The sequence below is a fragment of the Sus scrofa genome, chromosome 5 (assembly GCF_054392235.1).
Source record: "Sus scrofa isolate SSC_HxYL_T2T_F1_AM1 chromosome 5, Sscrofa_HxYL_maternal_Yorkshire_Landrace_v2.0, whole genome shotgun sequence".
In the NCBI taxonomy this organism is placed as follows: domain Eukaryota; kingdom Metazoa; phylum Chordata; class Mammalia; order Artiodactyla; family Suidae; genus Sus; species Sus scrofa.
This window is the reverse complement of record NC_139387.1, coordinates 75,589,416-75,602,179: the sequence shown is the minus strand read 5'-3', so window position 1 is coordinate 75,602,179 and position 12,764 is coordinate 75,589,416. Positions and strand designations below refer to the sequence as shown.

The 12,764-nt window shown below is 52.2% G+C and overlaps 1 protein-coding gene across 29 annotated transcripts in view; it reads right to left on the bottom strand.

The window, feature by feature from the left end:
- Positions 1–3,935: 3,935 nt before the first annotated feature.
- Positions 3,936–12,764, bottom strand: part of ERC1 (ELKS/RAB6-interacting/CAST family member 1) — a 359,940-nt gene continuing 351,111 nt past the window's right edge. For all 29 annotated transcript variants that reach the window (XR_014804001.1, XR_014804004.1, XR_002344313.2 and 26 more), the window contains one exon: positions 3,936–8,855. Coding sequence is in view for 15 of the 29 variants with exons in the window: in XM_084957042.1 (XP_084813168.1) it covers positions 8,718–8,855 (138 nt within the window). In the remaining 14 variants the exon portion in view is untranslated. The remainder of the gene's footprint in view (positions 8,856–12,764) is intronic.

The following is a 12,764-nucleotide window of genomic DNA, read 5'->3' as shown; positions in this document are numbered from 1 at the left end:
CAACGCCTGTCTTAGCCTCTGGGTCTCTGCTCCCCACCAGGGCAGTGAGGTGAGCAAGGAGACAGCTTGAGAGCTGCAGGAAGGAGAGAAAAGGTCCCCATCACGGGGGGGAGCAGATGGTAAGGCCATGGTGAGACCCTCAGCCAGGGTCCCAGGCTCCAAGTCAGACCCCAGCTGTGCGCTGGGACCTGCATGGGGGGTGCTGCTTCCCCACACCCGGCCTGGAGGCAGAATATGACAGAGCAGGCAGCACATGGGCTCCCTGAAGCCTGGCTCATCCGCCCCCTGCGGGGAGCAGGGGGGGCGGTGTGGGGGGGTGTCTCGTCCTAACAGACGTCTGAGCTAATGCACTTCCAGCAACACTGGCCAAAGCTGGGTGGAGTGGGCCAGTCCTGGACTCAAGGCTCATGGGAGGCCAAGTGAGCACAGCAGTCCCAGGCCCTTGGCAAGTTCGGGTGTGAGCACAAGTATGTACCACTGCATGTAGGGGCCCTAGAGGAAAAGCTGATCAGGGGCCTTCCAGAAGCAGGCTCAGGCAGTGGCAGGGCGGGTAAGTGGGGGTCAGAGTGTCCTTCCACTTCTGGGATGGATGGGCGTCCACACCTGCTGCAGGTTCCAGTTCATGTCGGAGAGCTGTGGGCTGGACCCCACCATGTGACGTCCTGGCTAAAGAATCTGGCGTCAGGCTCCAGTCTCCTGGGTCTCTTTTGTCACACTGACTAGCAAGCAGGGCGGACAAAGCCTGCATTCAAGAGCCCATCCCTGCAGGAGGATGGCGTGGCAGCTGATGAGGCATGCGTTCTGGCATCCAGAGCTTTTCCCCAAGAGCAGAATATGATCGTTGGCATCCAGTGCCCCTGGGGGAGGCCACCCCTGGCCCAGGCCCAGACCCAGGTTGCAGGGGGCACTGATTAGGACAGTTAAAGAGGCCAAGATTCCCCAAGGAGACCTCCCGTTTCAGGCCTCGGCCTCCTATCTGTGGGAGTGGGCATCCTTATTTCTATTTTAAAAGTGAGGAGACTGAAGATCAGAGAAGCCAACTGAGTTCTCCTGGGCCACACACCCAATATGTGGCAAAGACGGGACAGGACCCTGTCTAACCACTCCCGTCCCACTTGCCTTCCTGCTCAGCACCAAGGTTTCCCCCAGGCCAAGCCCAATTTCACCGGTTCTCTGCCCACAAGCAGGGTGGGCTTCTTGCTTCCCATGCCCCTGTGGGCCGCACAGAAGCTGAGCGTGGGGAGGGGCCAGGCAGCCTGGAGAAGTACTGGGACAGCTCAGCCCCTCCAGCTCAGCCTCCCACAAGGGATCCTGGGAACATCCCCTGAAGACCCTCTCGGACAGGAAGGCTGAGTGACTGCTTGTTTTCTTTTCCTCTAAGGTACAGGTGACTCCTAAAAGCCACAGGCCATCCCTGTGTCCACACTCTGGAGCCACCTGGGGGTGTGGCCAGCCGGGGCTGATCACTCTGGGGACGCCCAGAAAGGAGCAGCTGGTGTCAGGCGGAGCATGGATGGTGGTGGGAAGGCAGTGCAGCCCTCAGGGCATCAGCTCCTGGGCAACCCCCATGTTTCCCTCTTTCCTCTGAACCCCCATTACCCATCATGCCCCAATCCCTCCATCAGGGGGAGGTGTCCCCATCATGCTCAGCTTCTCCCCGACTCTGAGCTCTCCATGGTGCCACAGGCCAGTCAGAGGAACAGGGAGAAAACCTGGGAAACACCAATCAGGTTCAAACCCCAGACCCCTGGTTTCTTGCGGTGTAGCCTCCTCCCCACTGCCTCCAGCAGCCTGGGGCCAGCAGAGAGCAGCACCTCCCAGCTGGGATGGGCTGGACCCCCCCTCCCCCCACCCCCGCCCGCCCGCCGCCAGTGGCCACAGTTGGGTAAGTCTCCCCCAGCAGGCAGTCCTTTCCAGGGCACTGGGGACCCTCCAGCCACTGGCCTTGGGCTGCGGCTCCCTGCTGGGCTCCTGAGTCAAGCAGCCCCTCCCAGGGGACATGGACCATGAAAAATTGAGGCCGGTGAAGAGCACAGCCTGCAGCTCCCGGTCCTGTGGCTCCCCAGAGGGGAAGGATCTCCCCTGCAGGCTCTGCGCCCCTCCCTGCCCCCCACCAGGATTGGCAGCGGGAGTGGGTGAACGCAACTCCGGAGACAGCAGGTTGAAATTTCCGCCCCTCTGTTAACCAAGGCACGACCTTGGGGAAGCTGTGTGGCCACTCTGGGGTAGTCTGTGAAACGAGGGGACTTACCATACAGGACAGCCGTGAAGGTGCAGTGTGACGAGACACGCGCCTAGTGCCGAGACCCCAGTGGCGCCCGGGTGGGTCCCGGCGCTGTGGCCCGAGCTCCCGCGCTGGAGCGGGCGTGCGTTCCTGCCGGCCTGGGGGAGGGCCGCGGGCTGCGGGGCAAGCACAGCTGAAGGTGTGAATGTTTAACTTGGGTGACTGCAAACACACACCATGGGCAGAACAGTGCAGGGAGCTGGCTACCCAAAGCCGGCTCTGACAAGGGCTCAGGCAGCCACCCTAAGCCCACTCCTCGCCGCCTCCCCTGTGCACGGGCCCCGGTGATTTTAAAGCAAACTGCAGACGTGAAGAAAGCGATTTTATACTTTATACTCTCAGAGGAGCTTTCAAAAAGGAGACAAAAATCATCTACTATCCTTGTGATGGCTTGTGACCTAGAGAAGGTTGACAGGCTGAGGTCAACGAGCAGAGGTGACTGGACTGAGTCCAGCCCTTCCCCGCCCCCCAAAATCTGGGGAGGCTTGTGGATCTCAAACCAGCTTCCTCAGAACTCTCCTTCACCCTGGGGTCCAAACAGCTCTTCACCGTCTTTGGGCCAGCCAGAGATTCTCCAAACAACAGCAGCTTTTCCCAATCCAGAAAAAACACCCCAAGTTAATGGATGGAATTCTCAACTGCAAGTTCTCCTTTCCTATTTCCCTAGAACTTGTGGTGGTCTCCAAGTGCATTTGTCTGCAGCTGGTGGAGCACGGGGTGGACAAGCAGTCAGACAAGATGAATGGGGAACCTGTGGCAGCTGACCAGTGTCATGTGATGCCTTGCTGTGGACACATCTGCTTGTGGTGGTGATTTCATATTGTGCAGCAACGTACACATCCTGCAGGTAAAACTCTTCCTGTTTCATGAAAGAACGGGCCACACCAGGTCTTCAGCCCTGCAAACAGTGCCCTGGAACACAAGGGAGCAAGGCTGGGCAGAACCAGGTGTGGGCAGGGCCTCCAGGAGGGTGGCGTTCAACTCTGAGTGCCAATGCCTGCTGTGTAGGGGAAGGTGGGGAGGGGAGGAAGGGGCACTGCCAGCAGGCTGACCTCTTGGTGGGGGGACAAAGAAATACAGCTAAGTAGAAGACCAACTCTCATCAAACAAGGCCCCTGGAATAATTTCTTCTCGAGCATCAGGCCCAAGACAAAGGCCAAAGCTGGAGCATGTTTGAGCAGGTTCTCTGGGCAACTGCCTGCTCCTGGTACTTACCTCTGTCGGCAGGTACAGCTCACACCTCCCAGACTCAACACATCAGCACACACTGCAGGGGAGCTGAAACCCTACCTGATGCAAACCTGAGGCCCTGCGCCCCACGGCGGTGGAGGGCACGTGCTCTAAGCTCTGGAACAGTTAGAGCTGAAGTGGGGAGCCCAGCTCAGGCCTCAGTGTGTGGGAGAGGGAGGTGGGCACAGTTTGGGGGCTGCCAATCCAGAGTGCTGGGGGAGCCAAGAGGTGAGCCCCTGCTGGCCTGTCAGGGCCAGGGTTCTGTCTATTCCTCTGCCCTCCATGGGCACCCATGCTCCGTGCCATGCCCACCACTGGGGCTGACTTTCTGGGGCCCACGGGCCTCGCATGCTTCTCTAGCCCTGAGGACATCTCATGTGGATTATCAGACTGGGTGCGGTTCAAAGAAAGACAAAGCACGCAGTTTTTAAATAACTTTATAATTTCCCGATGGGTTTAGTTTGTGAATAAAAAAGAAAAAAATGAATAGTGTTTACAATAATTATCAAGGCAAAGTTGACTCTAACACAATTTCTCTGTAATGTCACGATCCTGTCAGTGACACAACTCGGGCCGTTGCACACACATTTGAAGGCAGCGATATGTCTATTCAAGACACCACCATTGCGGCTGCTGCCATCGCCAGAAGGAACTCAAGCTACGAAGAGTCGGCCCCCAGTGCCCTCAGCTCCTCACTAAAGCGAGGCTCTCCTTTTGGAGCGAGGGGAGTGACCCCTGGAGCCCACTGTGCTCACAGGACCCCCAGATGGCGGACTGCCCTCGGGTCTACTGCCCAGGGATGAAGGCAATACTGCTGTGGTGTGGGAGGGGGCCGCCCCGGCCCAGGATGGACTCTGGCTTCAGCAGGGGTCACTTGCTTTCCTGGCCAGGGCATTGCTGGGCCCAGGAGACCTGGGGTCTAAAGAGCTCACAGGGGAAGAATCTAGGGACTGAAGCCAGAAGAAGCTGGGATAGGACTCTCTCCCCTGGATTGCAGGCTCCAGGCTGGCCAGGGCTTGGCCCATTTTGGATGGGTCACTGGATGATATAGCACCAAGTGGGCAGGAAGAGGTTCTATGGCCTGTGCAGGGCTGTTGCCAGGCATGGGGCTCCAGCCAAGCCCAGGCAACCACACGGTATTAGGCACACTGAGCTGGGACCAATGTAGGGTGAGGGTGGTTAAGGGGTCACCAATCTGGAAACCTTGACAAGAGGTCCTGAGGATGTGTGGGCAAACTCTGGCACGACTGGACTCTGGGCCCCAGGTTCCTGCTCCTCTTCTTCACCCGCTGCCTCCCTCACCAGGTGGCTGCCAGCCTGGATGTGGCCACTGCGCTTGCCCAGGTCGGGAGCAGGGGAGGAGGCTGGCTGCTCCATAGCTTGAATTCCTTTATTAACGTGATATTGGTTTGCATCTTTTAAACACAGCTCTTTAATTTTTCAGTTCTACAACTACTTTTTAATATCTTAATAATCTCAACAATGGACACAATGAATCCAACCCAATTCTCTGAACCACACAGATGACATGGACAAGCAGAGAAACAAGAGAGGAGGTGGGATTGGATGAAAACTCGCTCCCTCCAAACCAATCCCTAAAACCACCTCTCCCCCAAGAGAGGCAGGAGGAGAAATACCGACAACAGGGTCACAGCACTCGCCAAACACGTTGGAAAAAACTGGGAGACACTTGGTTACAGTTTTGACACTAAAAAGTTCGGAAAGTTTTTGTTTAAAAAGAGTAAATAAAGACAGCCATTTTGTTCAGAAGGATTTCCCTGTCTGTTTTTTTCTTGCCCAAATATTCCCTTGGTTCACATGGGGGAGATGCCAAATTCCTCTTAAAACATTTCTTTGAAAGGATCGAGTCCCTGCTGAGGAGCCCGGGTGGCAGTGGTGGGTGAGCCTCTGGCTGCTGCTGCTGACACAAGGTCCACGGGGACTCAGGAAAGGCCACGTGAGGGCCATGCTCCCATGGTGATGTCCTCCTCCACCTGCTCTTTCAGCCAAGACCCCAAGGGCAGCTGTGGGCCTGTGCTTGTGGAGTGGGGTCAACTGGAGGGCACATGGCTCTGGATCAGCAGGACTCAAGCAGCAAACCCAAATGCCAGTCATGGCCATCAGTGACAGGGGGAAACTTGGGGATGACTTTCCGTCCTCTCCTCTCCGAGGAGCGGGTCGGCCAGTGAGCTCCTCATGGAAAGTCAAGCAGACCTTTGCTGACACAAAGGGCCTGGTCCAGGTGCCACTATCGCCACTGAATGTGTCTTGGATCCCATCAGCTTTGCTAGGACTTTTAAAGCCCATGAGTAAGGAAGAGGGGCACACTCAGGTCACCTTCAGATGGTAAGTGTGAGGTTAAGGTTAGAGTCAAGATGGATTTGGGGACCCTATTCAAGCTTCCAATATGCTGAAGCCCACTTAAAATCTTTCTTCATTTCAAGGGGTTTCCAAGTCTCTGTGCATCGCAATTCAGCTGCTTGCATCGAGAACTTGCTTGATGGAGGCACAGGGGAAGGTGAGGAGGTCACATGGTTTCTTCAGTCCTGAGCCTACTCTCTCCTTGCTGCCCCCTTCAGGGGCACAGAGCTTCAGGTGCAAAGGGGCAACCGGACTTGCCAATGGAATGGATGAGTTTGGGAACATCACAGGCATTCTGCAGTAACTTTTCAAGGTTCCAGATTTTCGGTTGCAGCTATGTGACCTTGTGACACCATGAACATCAGAAGAAGTGATGGAATGACCCAGATGGTGTGGTTGGAGTTGTGCATTTAGTAAATGCTGGCTCCTTGAAGGATCTAAACTCAGTAAGGAACTCTAGATGCTAGAAACTATGTTAACTCTGCCCCTAGATCACAGAGGCAGGGCACTCTGTCCACTACTGAACTTTAGCCAGAGCTGACTTTCACCCAGGACCAAATGGTCCCCAAGAATCATGTGGGATGTTAGGATGACCACCCACGGAGCACTGAGGAGAGAGCCCCATCTGCCCAGAAACTTCCTCTCAGAAGCACTTGTCCAGAGGAATCCCACAGGCCTCTGGAGGGGAGGCTACAGGAAGGGCTGGAATGAAGAGGCGTAGGAAGGAGGGGCCGGCAGGGACGTATCTGACGCTCAAGGTGGAGGCAGTTGGACCCAGGAGACCTGCTTGAGGCTTTCCCTTGCACGACCAGCTAAGAACAGCAGGCCAGGCCACCCTGTTGCTCTGCACGTGGCCTCTTCTGCTTTCTCTGGCCGTGGTCCTGTGAAGGTGCTACTGTTCCTCAGTTCTTTGCACTGCGGTAGAAAACGTGAGAGTCCAATACTCCAGCCCTAAATGCTGGGGGCTTTCTACATGATTTGCGGGCTGCACAGTGAAAAGTGGATTTGAGGTAACTGACTGCAAACGGCTATCACTCACCATCTAACTCCCCCACACCCCCTGTCCGACCAGCCTGGCTGTCAGGAAGCACCTCTGTAAGAAATTGATGAGCAGAGGCCATCTAAGCTTTGATAAGGAGCACTCGACAGTGTCTCACAGGGAGAGACTGTTTTACAGCAGGGAGGCAGCGCAGCGGGGGACGTGACCATATAAGTTAATGGGACAGTCAAGGGCTGCTGGTGGAAGATACAGGACTGATGGCTATGATGACCTGACAGGCAGCATCAGATTCTTTGGATGAGTAATTGGGGAAGGGGAAGGGGAAGGAAGAAAATGCAAGACAAAACCATTTAGCCCAGCAACTCTTATCAGAGGATGTGAGTGTCTGGTGGGGTCTGGCCGTAGATGGGTCAAAGGGCTCGATTTGGGTTAAGTGGTCTAATTCTTGGTGCCTGAGATTTATGACTGCCATTGTCTCTGCCTGGGGAAAACCTCGATACCTTCGACCAGATCTGCAACTAGTCAATTTTCGGATTTGCTACTTGGAGCCAGCCACAAGGTGCACACAGGTGTATAAAGGAAACACGGTCTACTATGGTAGCTCCACATGTAGAAAGCTCTTTCAGGGAAACAAACACCAAAAATCCCGAGTTACCAAATGGGATCCTGTGGTAAATGACTAGCCCCTTGCCCCCCAAACTCATAAATTCCATTATAATGAGAAGTGCTGATTTGTGGAAGATTTTTCTGGAAAAGACACCTTCTATTAAGATGGGGAAGGGAAGGGTATGTCTTTTATTGCTCTGACTCGACCAGGTGTTTCTCACAGAATGACACCCCTCCTTCACCGCAGAGAGGCTTTAAGGACAGGTGCCTGGTATGACTTGCACACAGTAGGCACTTCATAAACATTATCTGAATCAAAGAAAGGGGGAAGGGATGAGAAGCACTGATTTGTCCCAGAAGCAGGTTCCAGGCACTGTGCAAGGCTCTGGTTCTGGGGGCACAGATCAGGAGAAAGGCTAAAGTGGAGGATGGGGGGCTGGCTTGGAACTGGGGGTGTGGGGGTGGAGGCAGAAGCACTCTCTGGGGCCCAGACGGCTGGCAGGGGAGATGTTAGGAGAAACTGGCCTGACCCCAAGGAATGTCCCCTTCCCAGAAGCAGACCTCAGAGGTGGTGACAGTGCCCTCTTCTCTCAATGAGTGACTCAGGCTAGTGAGGAGAGGACCAAGGACCGGGGGCAGGAGGGTAGGAAGGCTCTAACCCTGGGCCACTGCAGCTGCCCGCAGCCCCTGCACAGATGTCCCGAGTGCAGTGGAAGCTGGAGAGACAGAACGAAGAAGAATTGGGTTCTTCTCTGCCATGCTCTCTTTCCCCTTTTCTCTTCTTGTGATACTCTTTTTGAGATTTTTTTACCCTTTGGGGAGAAAGCACCTGTTGTGGTATTAGAACACTCGGCCCTCTGGAGCGTTCTCTTCGTGTTGAACCTGCAGATTCCAGGTGTAGTCCCCACGTCAAGGACAGAGGTGAGAGGGTGTAGCCGCCAGCATCCAAGGTGTTCAGGGCTCAGGACTGGATGGCAGCTCTTCGAGGAGACCTGGCTACTTACCCACCCTGGACATCAGAAGAATCAGTGTAGAGACAACATCAGAGCAGAAAGGTGGAGGGAGAGAACAGATGTGGGAACAGAGCTGAAACCATGTTCGAGGGCTGGCCAGGACAGACAGAGGTCCTGTGTTTGTGCCAAGAAGCTGCTGGGTGCCTGGTCCTCGTACTTCTCCTTGCCTGGCTGCTGGGTTCACTTGTTGGACTGCTGGGCCATCCCCTCCCCACGAAGACGGTCAGGATGACTCTTCTAGCGCATTGACCACCTGCTCCAGGATGTCGGGGCAGTGGTCTGCTATCTGCTGGAGGACGGCGTTGGCAAACTCCTGCAGCTCCGTGTTATCTCGCTCACCTTTCTCTAACTCGTTCTGAAGCTGAAAGGAGAGGAAAGATGGGTTCAGATAAAATAAAACTACTCTAGTTGCACTGAGTTAAGAATTATTGTTCATCAGTAAAGAAATGACGTTTGCAACCCCACAGAGGAATCTGGAGGGCACTGTGCTCAGTCAAAGAAGCCAGAGAGAGAAGGATGAATACTGCCTGGTATTACTTTAAGTGCAATCTGAAAAAAAATCAGATCAAATTCATAGAAACTGGGAGGAGAATTGTGGTTGTCAGGGGCTGGGGTGTGAGAAATAGGGAGAGGTTGATAAAACGGTACAGACGTTCAATTAGATGAATAAAGTTTGAGGTCTAATGTATATAACATGATGACTTGAGTTGGTAACACTGTGTTGCATACTCGAAATTTCCTAAAAGAGTAGCACCTAAGTGTTCTCATAAAGAAAAAAAAGGAAATAAGTGGGGTGACACATGTGTTAACTAGACTGAAAGAATTGCTGGGAACCCTCTCACATGCCATGGGCCTTGTCTGTCTCTAGGGACTGCACATGGTTTGCAGTTTACCTGAAAGCACTATTAAGGGTGGGCAGGGCTGAATACAGAGACTGCATTGGGACTTGATCCACTATATACCAAAATTTCCTGTCTTGAAAAAAAATCCAAAGATCAACCTTTCTTGTGAAACTGAATTATTATTATCATTATTTGTCTTTTTAGGGCCACACCTGCGGCACATGGAGGTTCCCATGCTAGGAGTCTAATCAGAGCCGTAGCCGCCGGCCTACACCACAGTCATAGCAATGCCAGATCCAAGCTGTGTCTGTGACCTACACCACAGCTCATGGCAACACCAGATCCTTGACCTGCTGAGCAAGGCCAGGGATCGAACCCGCAACCTCATGATTCCTAGTCAGGTATGTTTCCACTGCACCGTGATGAGAACTCCTGGAATTATTTTTTTAAATGAAGTTTTTCGTTTCAACTTTGAAATACAAAGCTCCAGTTTCTTTTTTTTTTTTTTTTTTTGCTTTTTAGGGTCACACCCATGGCATATGGAGGTTCCCAGGCTAGGGGTCGAATTGGAGCTGGAGCTGCTGGCCTACACCACAGCCATAGCAACTCTGGATCCGAGCCGAGTCTGCAACCTATACTACACCACAGCTCACAGCAACGCGGGATCCTTAACCCACTGAGCGAGGCCAGGGGTCGAACCTCCATCCTCATGGATGCTGCTCAGATTCTTTAACCACTGAGCCATGAAGGGAACTCCAGCTCTAGTCATTCTAAAGTCCAAGGAGCACATACGGAAATGGGCCGTTAAAACTCTAGCCCACTTAGGAGAGAAAGGCAAGGTGAAGAAACCAAACTGAAAACCTAAGACAGATGTGTTACACAGCACAGGTGTGAAAACAAACCTTGGTCGATGGATTAGTACCTCATCATTTAAAAATATTTCATTAGCATGTGTATCACACGTAAAAAAGGAAGTTTCTGTACGGTTTCAGGACGCGTCAGGTCCCATGGATGAACTGGGAAAGGTGTATTCTAGCTTCTGAAACTTAATTTACCAGATTTCACTCACGACACTCCTGTCCCCTTGCGCCCCTGCCCTCATGCCTGCCTATCCATTTTTCACCTCCTCCCCAAAGAAAGGCCCCTTTAGACTTAACACCAGAAAATAATTTCCCCTAAGTACAAACATGTAATATTTGAGATTTAATGAAAATGCTTATTACATCCTAGCTCCAATGAATTAAATCCTTCTCTGTCCCTCTTCCCTTCCCTGTTAAAGCTACAAATCCAAACTTAGTGGCTATAAGGCTGAGTAATCCAACAAGATCTTCTACTTCCTATTCCCTAGTTTCTAATACTGGCAGGCCAACTCCACCACTGCAAATACTACAGTGAAAACACTGTCTTCCTGTTTACTTTCTTAAAAAACACCATAATTATACGTAGCATGTAGGCTTACACAATCCCCCACTAGACAGAAAGATGCAATTCTCTGTGTATGAAAGCTTTTGCATCTAAAGACAAAAGAACAACTCTAAAAACATTTCCAAGTAAATTAACTTGCACTAAACTGCAAAACAAATTTGTTCCCACGAACTCTGCAAGCCCCTTCCATAATGTGAGCATTAAATCCTGTGTTTCAGCACCTTTGTTTCCTCCATATAGAAAATATCTAACACAACACCTTCCTCAAGTGTCATGGGCCTCTTTCTACTTAACTTTAATTGAACTAAGATATAAGATACTCTGCAGGAAGGCACTGTTGGAGTAACAGATTATAGCAATGTGCCTCCAGTGGTGAAAATATAGAACAACAGGCTCTGTTTTAAGAAATAGGGATTTGGGAGTTCACATCGTGGCACAGTGGTTCTCGAACCCAACTGATAACCATGAGGTTGTGGGTTCAATCCCTGGCCTCGCTCAGTGGGTTAAGGATCAGGCATTGCCATGAGCTGTGGTACAGGTCACAGACATGGCTTGGATCCCGAGTTGCTTTGGTTGAGGCGTAGGCCAGCAGTTGCAGCTCTGATTGGACCCCTAGCCTGGGAATCTCCATATGCTGCGGCGGCTGCCCTAAAAAGACAAAAAAAAAAAAAAAAAAAAAAAGAAAGAGAGAAATAGGGATTTGGAAATGTGGATCAGGATGATCATGAGGGCAGCATCCTGATCCTCATTTCCAAACAAAGGCTGTTTGATGACGCAGGACTGTAGCAGGACACACCACTAAACACTGCAGCACCCAAAAGATGTCTTCTCAAAAGATGGAATATGGGATAAGCACAGGGTACCAAGGTGGCCTCCGGCAGGAATTTTCTGGCTTTGTCTGCTGAATGTTATTATAATGGGTTCTGTTAGTAGCTATGCCAGCCCTCACTGAACTCAGAGTAGTGATGAGATTTCCAGCTGGACTCAGGCGAAGAATCACAAATGCAACAGCAACACAATCTGGGTACTCGAAGCAACATACTCTGGAAGGGGGGGGGGCGGTAGACAGAAGGGGAGCATTTCAGCCCCATTGCAGCTCAGGTGAGAACAGACAGAGGGAAGCATTTCAGAGAGGATGTCCTATGACCTCACAACAGAAACACAGCCACGAAAGGCTATGCTCCCCATGTGCGCTCCCCTCCTGCTCTCCACGTCAGGACAATGGTCAAAGAGCAGAGCTGATGGTTTGAGGAATGATGAGGAATAGCTGTGTTGGACAGAAGAATGGAAGTGCCCCCTGAGGATGGGCTGATGGACTGGGAAACTTCCCAGAACATTCATCCCTCAGGACTTCAGAACAGGTGTGATACCTCTCCATAGCCAAGGGACAGCTAACAGAAATTCACAAAGAAGGAAAATCTTAAAAGAGAGAAAAGGGGGAGTTCCCATTGTGGCTCAGTGGTAATGAACCTGACTAGTATCCACGAGGATGTGGGTTCAATCCCTGGCCTTGCTCAGGGGGTTAAGAATCCGGCACTGCCATGAGCTGTGGTGTAGGTCGAAGACGTGGCTCAGATCCTGCGTTGCTATGGCTGTGACTGTGGCATAGGCCATCAGCTGTAGCTCTGATGCAACCCCTAGCCTGAAAACTTCCATATGCCGCAAGTATGGCCCTAACAAAAACAAAGGGAGGAAGAGGGAGGGGGAAGGAGGCGGAGAGAGGGAGAGAGAAAGACCTTATTTCAAGCTTTCTATTCATAGACACGAGGATGAGGTGAAAGAGGAGGCTGTACAGGTTGGTTTAAAAAAGGGATGGTTACAAGAGATGCTACTGAATGGGTTCTGTTGTGGTTGGCACTGACTCTGCTTAATTCCTTTCTGTAGATGGTTTGGTGGGGCAGGAAATCATACAGAGATGCTTAGTTTGGTTTAAGTAGACACGAGTCTGGGCTTGAGGTTTTTGATAGCTAGGTCCCAGGATGCAAAGGCCCTGAGGTCTGAGT